The following is a 20153-nucleotide window of genomic DNA, read 5'->3' as shown; positions in this document are numbered from 1 at the left end:
AGAGTGGGCATTTAAGCCTAGGTGATAATTGCTTGTGTTACCTATAAACCTGTTTATAAGACAAATTACTAAAGAAGATTAGTCAGAAAAAATGGAGACGCTTCAACAGTGACATACATACAGACAGTGTTAAAATATTGGTTACGACACTGTTAGGAGCCACATTGCCCTGGAAATGAACCTTTCGAGAAACAAAGTTATTTGCCTTCTTCCTAAAGAGCAGATGAACAGATCAATACCAATATCAAGCCTGCATCTTCATAGACAGGATGTTTATATGTTGGCTATGAGAACCTGAGGCAAAACCTGTTAATTTTTTTCCACAGTTGAAAATTTTACCTACAAACTGTTCCATAGATCACTAATGAACACATTAATATAATCAAGACAAAAAGAAAACTATAAAAGAGTCCACAGCCAGGGAGGAATACCACACCTTGTCAGATTCCTAGACTCGCCTGAGAGGTAACAAACAAAATTAAATTTAAAAAGTAGATTTGTAATAATTACTGCAAAAACTTGCTCTCTGTGTATTATATTGGAAACCGAATGAGTGAAAACCTTTTAAGTTAGCGACAGCGTACTAGATATGTTAAATCAACAGTATGGGTATAGATTTAATTTAGAAATACTTGTGGGTAGCAGATTGGTTACATTATGGAGCAGCTGTGAGGTTGCAAAACTGGACTGGAGATTCTGTGAGGCTAAAGGAACATCAGCGATTTTTGTGGTTCTCATAAATTTTGTGGTTCTCATTGCCAACATGCCAAATGTTAAACTTCATATTTTTAGTTTAGCATGGGTAAAATTAGGTGAATAGAACTAACTATCTACAAAGACTTTTTTTTTTGTCCTTTCACCTTATCCCATCAGTTCAGGGTCGCCACAGTGGATAATTTGTCCGCATGTTGATTTAGCACAGTTTTACATCAGATGCCCTTCCTGACGCAACGTTCCCCAATTTCTACTGGGCTTGGGACTGGCACTGCCAAGCTGGGAATGGGGATGGGTTTTGGGGGGTTCAGACCCTTCAACATGTGCTAAGGAAGAGCCGGGCTCTTGATTATGCCTGAGCGCCTTGTGGTTAGCGTTTTAAATCCTCCAGACATGCACAAGTGTGGCTACAGATTGCTGCTGTCTTTGAGTACACATTAAAAAGTAATATGTATTTTTGAATTCTAAGAGTAAGTAAAGGCTATCCCTGTGAGCTTTCCCTGTGATTTCTGTGATGCTAAGGAAACTGCAACATCCCTGTACATTTTTAAAGACTTGAGAATGTTAGAGATGTTGTTCAACTCCTCTCCGAAAGAAAGCAGATGTACACATTTCAGAAAAAGTAAAATTCCTTCTTCAGGAGATGACACTCAAAAATCAAAGCTTTTTAGGCACAATGCTTGTTCACGCTTCTTATAAGGTCTTATAAAATCGTTTGTGTGCATAAAACTTTGGATAGAATTGCATGAGACACTAACAGCTGGGAATTAGATGTTTTCATTAAGAAAAAAAAAATCATTAATGCAAGACTCAAGATTCAAAGAATGCCTGAAACTTAATATTAGATCTTTGACATTTGAGTGCATATCTCCATTAGATTGATGTGGATACCAAGTACCATCTCACTTTCACGTAAATATTCACCCTTATCAATTCACCATCTGTGATTTTGCCATGCAATATGATTAAATCAGTGCCCATTGTGAATTAAAATTTGTGCAGCACTTCCCCACATTCAAAACAAGATGTCAGACACTCATACAGATAGGCAGACACCGTACTGTACCATATTGACTATAGATTTTATCATTGTTTTCTCCTCGGCACCCGCCTCGCCTTCTCTTATCTTTACCACCGGTACCTCCATTACACTGATTGCCTGTAAAAACCAACCAGCAGGAAGTGGATTTCAAACATTGGTATTTCAAAGAATAAAGCACAGAAAAATAATAGAAGGGACAGAAGGCTGTATGAAAAATAAAGACTAAAGGCGAACAGCAGAGACAAATGCATATAATTTACCCCACATGAAGAGAAAAAAGGTGGGTGGGTTTAGGGATAACAGAAGCAGGAGAAAAGGAGAAGGGGTGGGGTCTGTGTCCTTGGAAAATATAAAGACATTAGCTTCAAACACATATTAAACTCCAGGGGGGGTAGGCTGGGGAGAGGAAGTTTCTGTTAAAAATGTATATAAAAATTCTAAGCTCTAAGAAAAGAGGATGGGAGGAGAAATAAAGGGGACAGAAAAGAAAAAAAAAAAGATAGTACGAGGGCCTCTTTTTCTGTCAGTTGACTGAGCGACAATGGCAGGTGGTCAGGCAGACAATCGGGAGCTCTGTGATGGAGATGTAGGCAGATGTCTTTAGATGTGGCTGCGCTGCAGGCTGGCAGGGAGAAATTGATGATTTAAGGACAAAACCCTTTCAAGTGACTCTGCCCAAGACACCTGGGAACTAAGTCATTTTAGCAGCATTTAGTACACCGCCACACCTTTATATGACCTTCACATGACACTTTAACACACAAAACCGCTGAAGACACAAATAAACACCATGAATACACTAATTAAAACACAGTGAAAGGGTGTTAAATTACGTTGTGAATTGTGATATGTTACAAAAAGAAAAGGAAAAAAATAAATCAATTACTCCATGGATGCCTATTTTTTATTAAGCCATCCCCACTATGGTGTTTCTGTCTGTGTGTATGTCCAAAAAAAGGGGGGGAGGCACATTTGGTATTTAACTAACTTAAATAGGAAAAAAATCTAGGGAAAAAAAGAGTAACAACAAGAGTAACGCAAACTGAAACTGTGCAAAACAAAACAAAAGAATTAAGTAAATAAAATAATGCCTACATATAGCAATTGCATACTGGGCTCTGAACACTTCAGAAATACAGGTGAACTACACTCTATCTTGAACAAATCCAGAGAGCTTTCATCACACTAAACAGCAACTGTTGCTAAAGTGGCTAAAACTATGGCGGTTCAAACAGCTACGATGTCATTTTTTAAATCATAGGTATATTTTTTATAAGTATAGTATATGCAGAAACTTTTTTTGAAATTAATTCAGGCCGAATCTGAATAAAATTCACCATTACTTTTTGTTTTTAAAGTCTATAGCATCACAGCTTTTAATGATGCACATTTCAATAAACACTTGCAGTTCACATATTCGGTAGATGAAAGTAAAAGAAATAACCACGTATGGATGTCATTGTACATTTTCATACACAGTCGCATAGATAATAATGTATAACTTAAACTGTAAAGACAGTTTTTAGTAGCAACGTTGTTGTTCACAAATTATTGAAGTGATACAAATAAGAGCTTTGCAAACAAGAAACATAGAGAAGCTCCCAAATATTCTATGGCAGTGACACTTTTTAAAGAATGTATTTAAGACTTTTTAGGGCCTGATATTTTCATTCCTGAAGGCCTGACAACTACCTTGCATCTGTTCTTGAGCACACTACTGGTTGGGCCTGGATACCAAAAAGAAAATTACCACTTTTTTTAGCTACTTGCATGTCATAGCAATATCTCAAGAGTTTTCCCGATCCTGAGTCGGCTCCCAACCTACATGGTAGCAGATTTAGGAGTTTTCCAGGAGTTATTTCAATGATATTTGCATGCTTACGTAAATCACACGTCTTTGTACTTTCATCAACATTCATCATGAAATCACCAGAGCCAAATTCAACAATAAAAACTACCAAGTTCTCACCTATTGAAAGTTTTAACTCAGAAGCATCAGCACTGCCCTTCAAAACAAATTTCCCCATGTCCTACTTATCAAAATGACTGCTTAGACTGTAGAGGCCAATCGCCATAACAAAAGCCAGTGATCCTCAGTGGAGTGCAGTTAACATTGTACCTGTAGTGCTTTGACCAGCGCTTCATTTCTGCCCGCTTCTCCCACCAGAACAACCCTCGTCTCTACTTTTGGCAGCATGTCTGAAAGAAATGAAGGCAAAGAGAGTGAACAATGTGTTTATGGATGCACAAATGCATGGACGCACACACAGACACACTGATTACCTGATTCACTCAAACGGACAAAAGAGGCCATATTATACATAATTCAAGTTTATAATTTCATTTTTGGATCCTGCTCAAAACGTTTTGTCAGATTTACAGTTTCAAAAACTGTTCATTCCTATTTGACCCTTTCAGACATGCCCTGCTTCACAACTTTTTATCTCTTATCTCAAGAAATTGTCGGTCCATAGCTGATTTCAATTCATAACCATGAATTATCTTATTTCTTTTCCCCCAAAACATAAAAACATTCAAAAGTAAAAAAAAACACATACACAAACCAAAATAAAACACTTTAAACATTTGAAATCAAACACTTTCCCCCCTGATAATAGACCAACCTTCTTATCTATTTCTATGTATGATCTCCAAACTAAGTGCTTGAAAATATAGGTAAAACCACAAAGTTCAAGCTCTCTTTTGTTTCAACATTTTTTTTAATCTAATAAGAGTATTTGGGACTATAGGACATAAGTTTTATTGTTTATGGGCATATATACATCTCTGAAGTTACACACACATATAATATCTAGCAAGTACTGTTAACAACAAGTACTGTTAGAGGACAGAAATTGTGGATTGGTCATTAAGGACGTACCTAGTTTAATGCTTATCTCTATGTGGTTCAGAGGTAACTTACTTCCTTATAATTAGTAAGACACACTCACAAACCCACTATTGCACAAGCACATGGCAGCTGCCATTTAAGTTCCAAGTGACGGAGCACACACTGATTGCATTACATGCACTTAAGTAACCAAGGTACTCAGAGAAATCAGCCTTTTCAGGTAAGGTGTTTACATGCACTTAAGAAACCTGGTGTAAGGAAATCCACGTAAGCCATCTAGCTTAGCCGTCTATATTAATGTACTTGTTATGTTACTTGAAATCAAGTTTCAAGTAAACAAAACCCTTATAAAATATTTTCAGAGGCACTGTTATGAAAGTTGCTAATTGCAGGTTCGGCTGTCCTATTAAACTAAATGATAAAATTTTTTAAAAAGTATTAATAAAAACGTAAAATAATGCATTCTAAACCTAAATTCTGTTCTTGATATCTTATTATGTTGGGTATTTAGTGAAGGATGAAAAAAGCAGAAATAAAGTGGTGCCTGTAGAGCCTACCTTCCACATCTTCACTAGACATGCCAAGAAATAGATGATCCTTTGTGGTTTCGGCACTCCTCGAATCATAGACTGATGAATCCACCAACAGACTCCGAGCTGTCCCTAAAGTCACTATGCTGCTGTCAGCCATGGTAGGAACCCGAGGAGGGACCAAACTACCCAAACTATCAAAAGTTACTGTGAATCAACAAAAAGAGGCACGGAGGGAGAACACAGAAAGGCAGAGAGAAGTGAGAAGGAGGGTGACAACTGTCAAAGTAAAATTCGAGAGACAACTTCAAACACTATTACTGCATGAGTCTGACACTTAACTGTAGAGAAAACAAAACATTTGTGAACTGTGGTACCACAAGGCAAGATGGATAAAAAGTTCCTTCTGAAACTTTGAGTTTTTTGTTTACATGGCATTAACCACACAACACTACATAACAACATAAGTATAATGATAAACTGAAATGATATAGCAAGTACTGTTCAATTATTTACTTATCTTCATGCTTTTTTTCGCAGACATGCTTCATGTAATGACAACTCAAAAACTAAAACATTTCTTCTCGTGGCACTTAGCTTTAATGTTTCCTCCCTGGCTTAGATTTTTAATTCAAATGTGCAATCTTATTCCAACAGCTTTTACAACACCAACTCGTCTTTGCCAAACGTCACAAGTTAGCTAAAGGTTAAGTACGGTGCGCTGCTAACAGCATAAAAAAAGTACTCAAAGTCGACAAAACTTACCAACTGTTTTGATGGCTCGTAACTTGGATAAAAGAATAAAAGATAGCAAACCTATCGTAGATGAACTGGCTGTTGAACCAGTTGAAATTTGATTAGCTATAGAGCTAGTAAGCCAACAATACAACGAAGAACTCCTCACCGGTACAAAAGCACTGTTCAAAAAAATACCTTAGAACGCTCCGTCAAAACTCAAGCGTGCTTTCAATCCATGTTAATAATTATTTTGAAAATAGTCCAAATATATGCCAAAACCTGACTTGTTTTCGTTTCTCGACATGAAATTAGTCTATAGTAGTCCAGAAAAGATGTCTTGACTGCTGTTTGAGCTCAATTCAAAAAGGAAGGCAAACAACGGCGGACGTGCTGATTGGGCAAGACTGACGCGAAGCCTCTGATTGGTCCGTTCATTCAAATCTCAACGCTCACTGGGTGCGCTGCCCAGCTTTGTGACTTTCACGTACTGTCGGAAATTTGTATTACCCTTTCAAATGACAAATAGATTTTTGCAAAATTGTGCTTTTTGAAGTGTACCTATGATGAGAGAGACAAAGAGACAGAATGTGGAAAAAAAATCCAGGAAATGACATTGTAGGATTTTTAAAGAATTTATTTATAAAATCCTGCGTAAAATAAATGGTAAATGGTCTGAACTTATATAGCGCTTTTCTACCTATTGGCACTCAAAGCACTTTACACTGCTTCTTATTCACCCATTCACACTCACAATCACACATTCATACACCGATGGGGGAGCTGCTATGCAGCTGGCCAACACTCACGGGGAATGAAGTTGGGGTTCAGTGTCTTGCTCAAGGACACTTTGACATGTGACTGGAGGAGGTGGGGATTGAACCAACAACTGTGAGATTGGTGGATAACCGCTCTACCTTCCTGCACCACAGTCGCCCAACTAAGTATTTGGTCAATAACAAAAGTTCAACTCAATACTTTGTAATATAACCTTTGTTATCAACGTTTGAGGTCAAACGTTTCCTGTAGGTCTTCACCATGTTTGCACACACTGTAGCTGGTATTTTGGCCCATTCTTCCATGCAGATCTCCTCTATAGCAGTGATGTTTTGGGGCTGTCGCTGGGCAACATGGACTTTCAACTCCCTCCACAGATTTTCTATAGGGTTAAGGTCTGGAGACTGGCTAGGCCACTCCAGGCACCTTTAAATGTTTCTTACGGCCACTCCTTCATTGCCCGGATGGTGTGTTTGGGATCATTGTCATGCTGGAAGACCCAGCCACGTCTCATCTTCAATGCCTATTGTCGATTCACTCTTCGCAGGTTGTTTGTAGGTGACCAAATATTTATTTTACGCAGGAATTTATAAATAAATTCTTTAAAAATCCTACAATGTGATTTGCTGGATTTTTTCCACATTCTCTCTCTCACAGTTGAAGTATATCTATGATGAAAATTACAGACCTCTGTCATCATTTTAAGCAGATGAACTTGCACAATCGGTGGCTGACTGATTCATGAATTTGTGGCTGACCGAGGTCATGAATTTGTCTCCTCATGTTTTTCAATAAAATATTTAAAGTTATCCAAATAACAGTAGATCTCTGTGGATCTACTTTGGCAACAGCAGTGACCTACTGTGAGAAAATTCTACTGTGAGAAGTCAAAACACAGTTGGTCGACAAATTTTTAACAAAGATCATTCCAGATTCTCTAAATTGTCATTTCCTTGTACAGTGGATGTTGAACCACACATTTGGGAGATTTGTGATGGGGTTATGGTAATTTGCATCAGTTTGGACAATATTTATGTCGAAAACATGTTTTGGAACCACAGGTGTCTGCAGCACAGAGGATGAAATTAGTCCAAATTACATATTACTTGACTTATGAAGGTCATGAATTTGTCTCCTTAGTTTTCAAACACTTTTGTAGAGTGTTGTCAATCAATCAATGCCCTTTCTCAAAAAGCTAATATGTTGTCTTTGTATTATTTATAACCCAATTTTAAAATTTGATTTAATCATTGCATTTTCTATTTATTTACATTTCACACGATGTCACACATTCACACAAATAGAGAAATCTGTCACAAAATGTGCAGTTACATACCACTACAATATTTCACACCTCTCAGTAGCAGTATGCAGTCAAAAGGATGTACACTTCCAGCACTTCCAGCATTTCCTTTGTTTTTCTTCTTTTTTGACTTCTGTGAACCCCTTAGTATGCTTGTCCCATTCATGGGGCTTTCAGACCACTCCTCTAGTCATCTTTTTACTGACATGCACACACAATCTCTGTCTGGCTTTCTATATTCAGCCCTTGGGAGGTTCACTGCACAGAACAAAGCATTGTCAAGACCGTATCTTCCTTCTATCCAGCTTTGTCCTCTCTACACTTCCATAGATTTTTATTTTGCCATTTAATTAATTTACTGTTTGATGCTCAGTCACAAAATAAACATATAAAAACATATAAATGCCCAAAAGGGTCAAGGGAGACCATCCCTTCTTGAAAAATACATAAGCTACTGTAGTCACCATACAATTTTAAAACTGCTATGCTAGAGAAGATACCCGGAGACTTGCAAAAGAGTGGTATGGTGTGCAAGCCGTAAGAGAAAGCCTACCATGGTCTGTCCATCATAATTTAAAGTGCTACTGACTATTTCACACCTAAACATCACTAATTCATTTATAGAGACGATCACATTAAGATTCAACATTCAAACTGCTTTATTGATCCCTTATCCCATGTTTGTTATTGTTACAGATGCTCTTGACATGAAAAGTAGAAAAATAAGGAAAAAACTTTCACCAAACGAAGACATTATTGTTTTGGTTTGGTGTTTTTTTCCTCCTTTTTACTTGTTTATACAAGTACTGCAGATGTTGAAGGAACTTAGACATCTTAGAAAATACAGCCTACGCTGTGTTTTCCCTGTATATTGATGCTGCATTAACTGACCAGTCCAGTGTATTGTCTAGATTGACACCCAGGTATTTATACTCTGAAACTCCCCCCACACAGGGGGGTCACACAGTTCTGCAGACGGAAATACTGGGGTCTGTCAGTGAGATAGTCCAAAATCAAGGCAACCATGGATTTAATTTCTCCGCCAGCAGGAAAGGCTGGATTGTGTTAAAAGCACTGGAGAACTCAAAGAACAATAATCTTGCAGAGATGGTTTAAACAGGGGCCGGATGTGAGATGGTAGAGCCACAGGTCTGTAGTCACCAGCCAGTAGTATCTTGTAGTGGTCGAACAATATTTGTTTCTCAATAGTTTATGCCAATCAATGTTTTTTCCCTTTTTCTCTGGGGGTTGGGGGTGAACAAAAAGTTCCAAAATTAACCAAAACAAATAGATTAGCATTTGACAGCTAATTAGGTTAATTGGCAACAGGTCAGTAACATGAATGGGTAAAAAATTTGCATTTACGATGAGTGAGAGATTCTCAAACGTAAAGATGGGCAGAGGTTCACCAATCTATGACAAACTGCGTCTAAAAAGTGTGGAACAATTAGGAAGAATAATGTTCCTTAACATAATGTTGCATTAACTTTGAAGATCCCACCAAAAGATCGCCAAAAGATTCAGAAGGAGTCTCTGTGCGCAAGGGACACGGTCAAAGGTCAGAAGTGGATGCGTGTGATCTTTGGGCCCTCATGTGGCACTACATTAAAAAAGAAAATATTTATTTGATTGTTTTTTTCAAAGACAATGCAAACTTTTACACCCAACTGTATGTAACATAAAAACAATAATCTTAACAATATTTACTAAGTAAAGTTTAATAAGAATGAAGAATGTAGAAAGACTACCCCTCTCTCGATTATGTGACCACCTGAGCTTGCTCAACAATAGGATTTTAGGCAAATTGGGCTAAATAGTTACTGTACAGTAGCCTACATACAGTCATCTTTCACTTAAGCATATTCATACTTAATGATCAGCCAACAAGCTCGCAATAATTAACAAGAAACTGAATTTAAGATCATTCACTCTGTGCTTGTGAAGACACCACAACCTAATTCTCAGTTCTAATGTATATGCATTAGCCTGATAGATTGGTTTGACCAAATAGGCTTGGAACCTTGCATCAGCCAACATCAAATTCAATGAATAAGATGCAAATAGCACAAATAAGGCTTTAGGTTTTATTGCCAGTAATCTGACCTGAAATTCCTTTTGCCCATTGCATTTGCCCCATTATCATGAAAATGGCCCCTGTAGTCCTCAAAGGGTATGTTCCAGCCTCTTCAAGGCTTGTTCTCCACTGATACAATTGACTTCTGTCAATGTTTCAAAAAGGTATTTGCAGACCTTTATCTCCCTTACCCTCACATACCAATACTATTGCACACATGAGTTTGTTTTCTGTGTTTTTCTCATAAATAACGCTGGCAAACTCATTTATAAATAAAACAGCGCTCAACCCGAAAGGGTCCTCAAGTGACTGTGAGCGACTGTGGTGCAGGAAGGTAGAGTGTTCGTCCACCAGTTGTTGATTCAATCCCTAGCTCTTCACATGTCAGTCAAGTGTCAGAAGTCTGATTGCAAGTTGGGTCACATGGACCATGGACTTACTAAGAGGTGGATAAAAGGTTTGTAGTCTAAGTATAATTAAAATGTGTTAAAATATGGAAGACAAGGCTATTGTCCAGCATTCCGGCAAGCTCCCTACAGATTTCCCCTTCTGGTGACCTTCCTGAAAGATTGTTTATTACACAGCACATTAATCCCCAGCCTGACCCAGGACTACAAAGTTCCAACTTCCAGAGCCTATGCTACTAGGCAGCTCCTGATTATCCCCAGCTGAACATGAGAGACATATGAGGAGATTTGCTCGGGCACTTCAAATCAATCTGCATTGAGGAAAACACAGGGCTCTTCAGAAGAAAAATGTGTCCTGGTGGGCCAAATCAATTCGATTTATTCCCCTTTCAAGTACACTTCCCAACTGTTATCTTTAACATGGAAGAATCGATTGCACTCTGCATGCTTTCACATGTTTTAGAATGCTTTGTAGATGAATCCCAGGTTTGCCATAATGGGATCTCTACTCTAACCCTTTAAGACTCCCCTTGAGATCTGTGAAGGGACAGCTTACACGCACTTAAACCATGTAAAGACTTCAGAGGGCTGATTCAGATCACTGTGAAAAACTGCAATTCTCTCTTTGATGTAACCTGCTTTTGTGCTTCACCACCATCGTTTTCAAAGTAGACCTACACAATTATCAAGTGCTGTAGGAATAACATTTTTTGTAGGTCATCCTGAAAGTTAGCATCCCCTGGTTTCATGGACAAAAAAATAAATAAAATGTCATTGTAATTTAGATTATTGGAGAAAATTAGTTTATGATCTGTACACCTTTTGTTTATGACTTTTCTCTTCTACAAAAGCCTTTCTTCTTATAGCGACCTGATAAAAATCAGATTAAAAGCAATTTATAAATTAAATCCAACTATGTTTGGTAATGAGTTAATAATATTAATAATAATAATTACAAGTGACAGTAAAGGTATGAATTTATTTGTTACGGTTTGTATAGTAATTTGCAAGAACCCAAGTAAGGAGACGGTAAGAGGAGGTATAAAGGAAAGGGTATTTATTTATAAAGAAAAAGGAGGGGCTAACTAAAAAATAAATACATTTTTATAAAAATAAATCACTCCACGAGGAGGGTAATAAGACTTGCCAAACAAAGGTATCAGATTATACACGAACAGGGTAAACGACAGACAGGACAGCTATTCAAACCAACAGGTTGCACACATACAAGACACAAAGAAGGGTACACCCAGGGACCAGAGAAGACCATAACTAATTTAACACACAGGTAAGAGGATAAATTAACAGGGAATAATGAACAGAACTAAACAAGAATAGACAGACGGGAATAAAACAAACAAACTAAACTAGAGGCAGAGGGAAATTAACAGGAGTAACTAAATACAGGGAACATGGTAAATCAATCAGGCAGAGGATAAACTAATGCAAACTTGAATAGGAATGACCAAACCACAGCAGGGACCAAAGAACAGAGCTAAACAGGAGAAACTAACATGAGGAGCAGGATGAAACAAACAGAGGGAGGATAAACTAATGCAAAATGTAACAAAGGAGAACCAAACCACAGACCAAAACCATGACAGAGTCCAGACGGGGATCAGACAGGATACAGAATGCAGCAAGCAGGATACAAACAAAAAATAAAACAAACAAACAAACAAACAAACAAGATACCTACACACATACAATGAACTAGTAGAGAACAGTGGGGAGAGCAGGCTATAAAAGGACATGGGAACAAGTGAAACAAATCAGGACAAAACGAGGAAAGTAGACACCAAACAGACTCACAGGAAGAGACACAGGAGGAGAGACAAAATAAAACCCAAAAACAGGAAATAAAGCTAGACAACTAAACACAGGGACAGGACTGTGACATGTGACAAGGTTTTTCCTATGTAAATCTTTTTATTGTATATAATTCTATGTGTACATATCTCAATGTTTTTTGTGTGACACACCTTTGCACTTTAATCTAATATTTCAGATTATGTGTTTACACCTGACATTAACACAAATTCCTAGTACTGTTAAGTGTTCTTAACTGTGCCTGGCAATAAACAGGTTTCGGATTTTGATAACCACAATGCAATTCTAGCTTTTAGCATTCAAGGAAAGCAGAGGGAGGTTAAAACCATTCATTTACATGCACTTCCCATAGAAACCAAGTGGGAACTTGGTGAAAACCCAATCTACATACTGTATAACACTTTTTAAGTGCTTTACTTAGAACCTCTTTATCTTTTGAGGTAGGTAGTGATTTTTGTAAAGAAACCTATAATCTCCAGAAAGGCACAAAAACTCTCCTCCTTGATCAAGTTATGTTATTGCAATATTACTTTCTCTCTGGACTATGGTTAATATTAATTTTACCCTCTATGTACCCATCTTTGCTCCAGAGCAAATCTGACTTAAGAACAACATAAATAAAGACTAGACTGGTTCACTGTGCATCTGTAACTCTGTATTAATCTGTAACTGCATTAATATCAGGTATTTAAAATATTTAAATTATTTAAAAAATAATTTTGCTTACTTGCTGTTTTTTGTTTGCAGCAATAAATATTCCGGATTCTGGGGAATTACTACAGTCCGGAAAAGGTTTGAACTGAATAAAGTTTTTTTTATAAAAGTTGATATACCTCAAAGAGGCACATGCTGGAGGATTTCTGTTAAGTTACTCCTAAAACCTGATGAACACTACATTTTTGTTTCAAACTAGGATTGCAGTTGCGGTCGAATGGTTGTGAACCCTTTCGAATATTCTGTATTTTTAGTTATTGCACTTATGGTCTAAAACGTATGATTTTCATGCCTAATATTAGATAAGACAGACAAGATAGATCTATCAATCAATCCATTATTGGTCACTCCTTAGTCAATGTGGGCAAGAGACAGGGTCCACCCTAGACAAGTTGCCAATCTATCGCAGGGCCACATAGACAGACATGTGCAGACGTCAGGTGTTTTACCCTAAGCGATGGGCATCAGTATTAAGTCAGGCAGGCCTTGACTTGAAGAGATGTCAGGGTTTATCAAAGTCCATTCCTGACAGCACAGATTTCTAGAAGGGTGTCCTCTTCGAACAAAGGAGATTTTTGAAGACCATAGAAGCAGAGTAGTTGATGCTCATTATGCTGGAAAGCTTCATAAAATAATTTATTAAGATTTTGGACTTTGCCTCTGAACTGTAGACAGATTGTGTACAAATGAAAAACATTCTTGTTACCCTGTGCACCTAACATTCACTGAGTAAACTATAGTAGGATAAGAGTGCTTGTGGCACAGAGTAGAGGGATGCAAATCAAATGACGGGATGGTTGTAGCACAGGAGTGGAACACGCTGTTCACCAACTGCAGGTTTGGTAATTTAAGCCCCATGTCCTCCACTGGTTCCTACACCAATTCCAGTACAGTTTGTAGCTTATTATCAGACACAAGGTCCACTTGAAGTAGTTAAAATAAATAATGATGTAACATGATGATGTAACTGTTTTTATTTGGATATCCTGATGAAAAAGTATCAACCAGGATGTTATGGTAAATGGTCTGCACTTATATAGCGCTTTTCTACCTATTGCCACTCAAAGCACTTTACACTGTTTCTGATTCTGATTCACCCATTCACACTCACAATCACACAAACTCATACACCAATGGGGGAGCTGCTATGCAGCTGGCCAATGCTCACTGGGAGCAACTAAGTTGAGGTTTAGTTTCTTGCTCAATTACAATTTGACATGTGACCAGATGAGTCTTGGATCGAACCAACAACTGCAAGACAACTGGACAACTGCTCTATGACTGCTCTACCTTCCTGCACCACAGTCGCCACAAAACACGCACATAACGGGGCGTTATGTGCGTGTTTTGTGGCATCCTGGGTGACTCAGACACGTAGACTATTCCCACTTACTAAGTGTTTCGTACATATTGTAAACCTTAAGGAGGTTTGAAAAAGAAGGTAAGCAGCCATCTTCTTGGACACATGAGCATGTATTGTTAGCATGTTTGTTTTTCAGTGCAGTCAGCTGCCGCAGACGCACTGGTTATGAACAGAGAATATTAAACCTGCAGTACACAGAACATGGAGGTGGTCGCACAGTGGAGCAGCTTGCTCTACACATCAAAACTGGATGCATGTAATCTTCAGGCCCCAAGTCCAGACCTTTCACCAATTATAAATGTTTGATGCATCATAAAACAACAACTACAGCAAAAAAGGCCCAGGAGTGTTGAGCAGGTAGATTCCTGCATCAGACAAGAAGAGGACAACATTCCTCTCCTAAAGCTTCAGCAACTGATCTCCTCACTTATATACAGACATTTGTTAAAAGAAGAGGTAATGCTACACAACATCACCCTCTTCCTACTTTTATGAGAAGTGTTGCTGCCATAAAATTCAAAATGAGCTAATATTTTCATGAAAATGGGGGGTTGAGGTCCCTTAGGCTTATCAGTTTGATATATAACAGTTTTTAACTCATTCCCTTACATTTACTTCTATTTTATTGCCTGACTTACCATAATTATTTTAATTTAATAGTCTATAGTCTCGTAGTATCAAAATAAAACAGACTGCAACAGCATGCAGAGAGCATTCCTCTGAGAATCCTACGTGAATTCAGTGCCTGCTGGCACAGACTTAAAAAGCATGTTTGTACCCCCATCTTTTCTTGACACAAGTTTTGTCTGGGAGAAAAAGAACACAGAGAGGTGTTGGAAAGTATCACATCTCTTCCATTTTCAAAGTGTTTTTTTCTGTCTCTGTCTCAGGGCTTGAGCTTGCAGAGTATAGCAGTGTGAATGTTTCAATTTTGTGTTCAGCATACAGCAAAGAGACAATGTTTTTCCACCATCTCACAGGCCGGCCAAGTTCACTATTACCAACACAAATGAAGCGCTTCAGTTTTTCTCTTGTTCATGACCCTACAATGACACCAGATGTACAAAGACATAATAAATAGTTGTAAAATTGCATGCATGATAAATGGAAAAAACTAAATGCCAGTAAAAAGAAATCAGCTTGCAACAAGGATAATAATATTAAGAATGCTTTTGAGTATTTTGTCAGCATCATTTATTCTTAAAAACGTATGGACTGGAAAGAAACGACACTTCACTAAAGGTATTAGTTTTCAGGTACTGTAAGGCCTGATAACAGTTTGAGCAAATGGCAGCTAAGTTTTAGAAGCCATGGAAATATGCTTATCTTTGCATTAAAGAAGAACAATGCTTAAAACAAGGTACATCAGCTACACTTGCAATGACTATGATATAACAGACAATAGAAATTTACAAACAATCTAAGAAATGGGCAGAAAATATAGATTATGCTGTATGAGAACAAACAGAGACATGAGATGTGTGTTTCGTAAAACACATACACATGTAAAGCACTATATAAGCGACAATTCACCATTTACCATTGAAACATTATTCATTCATTTATAGAAGAAATTAGAGCCAGGTGAATTAATGTGATGGCATGTACCTGTGACCTCAGTGTTTTGACAACACTGATTGGTAAAAGTGTGCTATGCCTCAAACAAAGAAGATCTCTAAAGACCGGAGAGGGTTGTTGATGCCCATCAGGCTGAAAAGGGTTACAAATAAATTTCAAACAACTCTATACTCCACCAGTCAATTGCTAGGAAGATTGCATACAAATGGAAAACATACAACAGCTTTGTTACCTATCCAAGGAGTGGTCAACCAACAAAGATTACACCAAGACAAGGTGTGGGATAGTCTGGAATAATCTGTAATATCCAGGAAACTAAAGGCATCTCTTGCAGAGGCTAATACTACTGTTCATAAATAACTCCACCACCATAGAACATTGAACAACGATGGTGTCCATGGCCGAGCTGCAAGAGAAACCCAACACCACCATTTGTTCATGGCCATGTAAAGAAGAAGACTGTTACAGGAATGTTCTTTGATTAGCTGATGTACAAGGTACAGCCCTTTTCCTATCTATTTAACATTAAGTATCAGGATTTTGACCTACTTTGCTGTCAGTGGACCATTAAGAACAAAACCCTCATTCGGAGGACAAGCATCTTCTGCCAGTGTTATCAATTAATTATTAAGGGCAAGTGAAACTTGTGGGACATGCAGAAATGTTATGTAGGATGCTTTGTTATGCTTTCTACATAAAACCAACAAAAGCTTTTATATATTTTACATAAATAATGATTCTGAAATGCATTTCCTTTTTCAAAACCTTCCTTGGCTTTTTTGTAGGTTTGGACCAGCTGAGTTTTGCATAGTAACTCTTATGAAAGCATGTTGTTTGATTGTATGTGGTCTTCCTGATCTGAAAAGAACATATTTTTTTCAGCAGAAAGATATACGGTCTATAGGAGGTCATGGACTTAATTTTAAGTTATACATTTTGTTCCCCATTTTGTATAGAACAATTTGCTTTGATATATTAATAAGTTTAAATACGAAATAAAATCCGGACAAAATTCATGTTTTAAATGCATGTTATCACAATGATGCAATATGTACATTACAATGACAGATACAATATACAGACATGATACATTCTATAATATAATAAAATGGCAATTCAATTGCAGCAGGATGCAGTACAATAGAAATATCATCTTTAAAAAGATACAATAGTTTATGTAACGCAGAGTAAACAAAATATACAGCATGTTCAAGAAGAGTATTTTTCTTTACAATGAAATTATAACCATTGTTTATGATGTGTAATTCTTCCAACACCCCATTATCCACATTTTGAATCAAATAATAAATCCATCCATTCACCATGCACCCATCTTTCCATCCATCCATCCTTTCATCCATTTAATAAGTGCTTATCTATGCCAGGTTGTCTAAACTTTAACTTAGTGTCAAAGACTGCTCTCAGTTACATACTTACTGAGTAACAAAGTCATCAGATGAATTTTTATCGTTTGGGCACAGTTTTGTTTTCTTGTTTGCATTTCTAATAAGTTACACACATCAAAGGAGTTGAACTATTTGCACCCATTCTGTGTGATCTGTTGTGCTATCCATCTGCAAATACAGCAGTACTGCTTCTCAGTGAAAAAAGGTATTATTCCAAATTGGAAATTGTTAGAAATCCTCCGAGACCATACAGCAGTCATACAGAAAAAGGGAATTTACAATAATAAACTAACACTGATGCTTATTTGCATTTACCAGAATTTCACCCTGGGCCTCTCTGCTATTTCCTTCACCTTAGAAAAGGTGAAACCTATACAGCTGTAGTTGGAAAACAACACAGGTGCTTTCGCTTAAAAAAAAAAAACATTTCCCTGAAAAATCACTTGCAGCACTTTCAAGTGAGAACTCTGACTTTTCTTGCAATACACACTGGAATTTGCTTTAGAAAAGGACGGGAGTGTGACCTGCCGGAGAAATTACTCACCTGTGCTGACAGTGCTCACGTAGTTAACAAATGCTGATGTCTCGATGCTAGAAAAACACTGGTGTAAGCGCTTTCGTTGTGGACTTCCGAAGACTCTCATAAACTATTGCTTGGATTCATCAAAATTGAAATTGGAATTGTCCTGCCTATTAATTGAAGCTGGCGTGCAGCAAATTTGTGAAATGTAAAGTGTGAAATGTTCTTGCTTCTAAAAATCCAATGATATAAAAATGAGCCCATGTTTTCTTTCTGAAAACGTGACTTACACCAGTACACCATTCATTTTAAGACATATTGCTGCAGTATTTTGCATCAAATCCATTTAGCTTTTCCATATGTGATGCACTGTTGATATGTAAAGATCGACTGATTGCCTTTCTTGCCTCGCTATGCAAACAGTAGAGTGAAGATGCATTTTCTTGAGCTAGAGAAAACTTCAGTGTTTTTCCCATAATATAACAGCCTTAGAGGGTAGAGCTCCTTCCCTTCCAAACAATCTTTGGGTCATTTGGCACGCTGATGTTTTCTAATGACAAATAGCACTTGGGCAATCCATGCATTCTGCAAACCTTAGAACACAGACGGCCACTTACGCTGTGCCCACATTATTTTTTCACATTCACACCCTCGTTGTTTTGACTCACTCAGGCAGTGGAATGCTGGAGCTGCAAAACATAGCAGCAGTTGAAATGGGCAAAACTCAAAACATAACAACACAATGGAATGGATTTTTATGGCTTTACATTGTCCACTACCATCCCATTAAAATATGCTTAGATTAGCCTTGATTTTTAGCACATTTCTCTTTTCAGAGCAATTCATTTAGATGATGCAGGTTCACAGGGTATGAGCATTGGCACATATAAGATAATTTATCTGATGTAACATGATGACATGACATGGTTGCTCTACCAGGGGAAAGAAAGACAAGCAAGACAACTTCAAAGTCCCCGCAGCTACTTTGGAGTGTCTGTACTTTGAACCTAAACTCTGAAGGAGCTGAAGCAGGGCTGCAAAACCTCATTTTGCCAAGGGCTACTCACAGCCAGCACCTGGGATTTATTACATTTTCCCAAGGTTGAGATTTGAGTTTTAGTTGTCCAGGCCAATCACTATAAAAATAACATTTTGTACAATGGTAATTATCCAACTTTGGATTGTCCGTATTGTCCACATCCATGCAGTGATCACTTCCACACTGATGACAGCTGGCACTTCCTTGAATTAAAAGACAGGCATTTAGGGCTTTAGCTTTTTTCAGAAGCTCCACTGAGTCTTTAGTGAATGAGACAGTTAAAAACAATAACGTGCAGCATTTGTGGTCTAATGGGAAGACCTACAGTACAAATAGAAAAGTAATGTCCAGTTTGTCCACATTAGGAAATTAAAGTTTAAAAACTATTGTTACAGTTATCAGCTGTGTTTGTCATCCATCAAACATGTTTGTAGTCCAACATAATGAAGATTAATCCTAGGCCAAGCTTATCTTATGTCCTGAAACACGTCCTACTGGCTTCGCTTTCTTCAAGTTAGACGAAGATATCTGGGAAAAACAAGACATGTCATGTCAGTTTCAACTTCAACATAAATATGTATCACATTGTGTAATATAACAGGCATTTGAAATTCAGACTATTTATGAAAGGGGATCCACATCCTGGATTATAGTGCAGATAAATCAAACCCAAGCTTTAATAGGAATGTAAAACAAGGAGAAATGATTGTGAGGCATTATATAACTGCAACAATATCAGACTTTAAGCGAACGCAGACGTGAGCAATCAACACAGACAGGTGAAGTGGGCTTGTTGTAAATGGGCTCCACTTAACCAAAATATTGAAGGTCAACTGCCGGTGCGTGAGTTCTATGGTTTTCCAAGTATTAAAAAGACAAGAAGAAAGCAATAAAAGGGGAAAAAATGGAGGACGTGAAGAGGAAGAGGAATAGATGGGGGAACAACCAAGGCCACAAACACTTCAAGGACCAGTCTACAAGCTGGCATGAAAGACAGAAGATAGTTAACAGATAGATGGAGGACATAGGAAACATTAAAGTGATTGAACAAAAAGCGGCTGTACTGTTGGAAAAAAAATATAAATATTGTGGCAAAAAATCATGAACTCACTGACATGAAGGCCCAGGCTGATAGAAAATGGTTATGCATTGAAATATTAAACAGAAGAGTTTTCAAGTAGAAGGAGCATTTTTTTCCCACTGTAAAATCCTTATTTGACTACAACTGAGGGAAATGAGATGTGTAAATCACAGCTTTACAGTGACAATT

General features: G+C 37.6%; 2 protein-coding genes across 8 annotated transcripts in view; both read right to left on the bottom strand.

Annotated features, from left to right (window-relative positions):
* Positions 1-6246, bottom strand: part of ect2 (epithelial cell transforming 2) — a 36445-nt gene extending 30199 nt beyond the window's left edge. For 3 of the 7 annotated variants that reach the window (XM_067514060.1, XM_067514065.1, XM_067514061.1), the window contains exons 1-4: positions 5903-6246; positions 5165-5344; positions 3876-3955; positions 1781-1873 (exon numbers count right to left, since the gene is read on the bottom strand). In XM_067514060.1, the coding sequence (XP_067370161.1) occupies positions 1781-1873; positions 3876-3955; positions 5165-5297 (306 nt within the window). In that variant the 5' untranslated portion in view covers positions 5298-5344; positions 5903-6246. Of the gene's footprint in view, positions 1-1780; positions 1874-2262; positions 2379-3875; positions 3956-5164; positions 5345-5902 lie in introns of those variants that run through there. The other 4 variants (XM_067514062.1, XM_067514066.1, XM_067514067.1 and 1 more) reach the window with 3 other exon arrangements.
* A 10684-nt stretch (positions 6247-16930) lies between these two features.
* The window catches only part of mcf2l2 (MCF.2 cell line derived transforming sequence-like 2), a 98446-nt gene continuing 95223 nt past the window's right edge, over positions 16931-20153 (bottom strand). The window contains exon 34 of the mRNA XM_067513021.1: positions 16931-19411. The gene's annotated coding sequence lies outside the window, so the exon portion shown is untranslated. The remainder of the gene's footprint in view (positions 19412-20153) is intronic.

The sequence above is a fragment of the Channa argus genome, chromosome 8 (assembly GCF_033026475.1).
Source record: "Channa argus isolate prfri chromosome 8, Channa argus male v1.0, whole genome shotgun sequence".
Taxonomy (NCBI): Eukaryota; Metazoa; Chordata; class Actinopteri; order Anabantiformes; family Channidae; genus Channa; species Channa argus.
The sequence above is the reverse complement of the archived record's forward strand: the minus strand, read 5'-3'. Positions and strand labels throughout refer to the sequence as shown.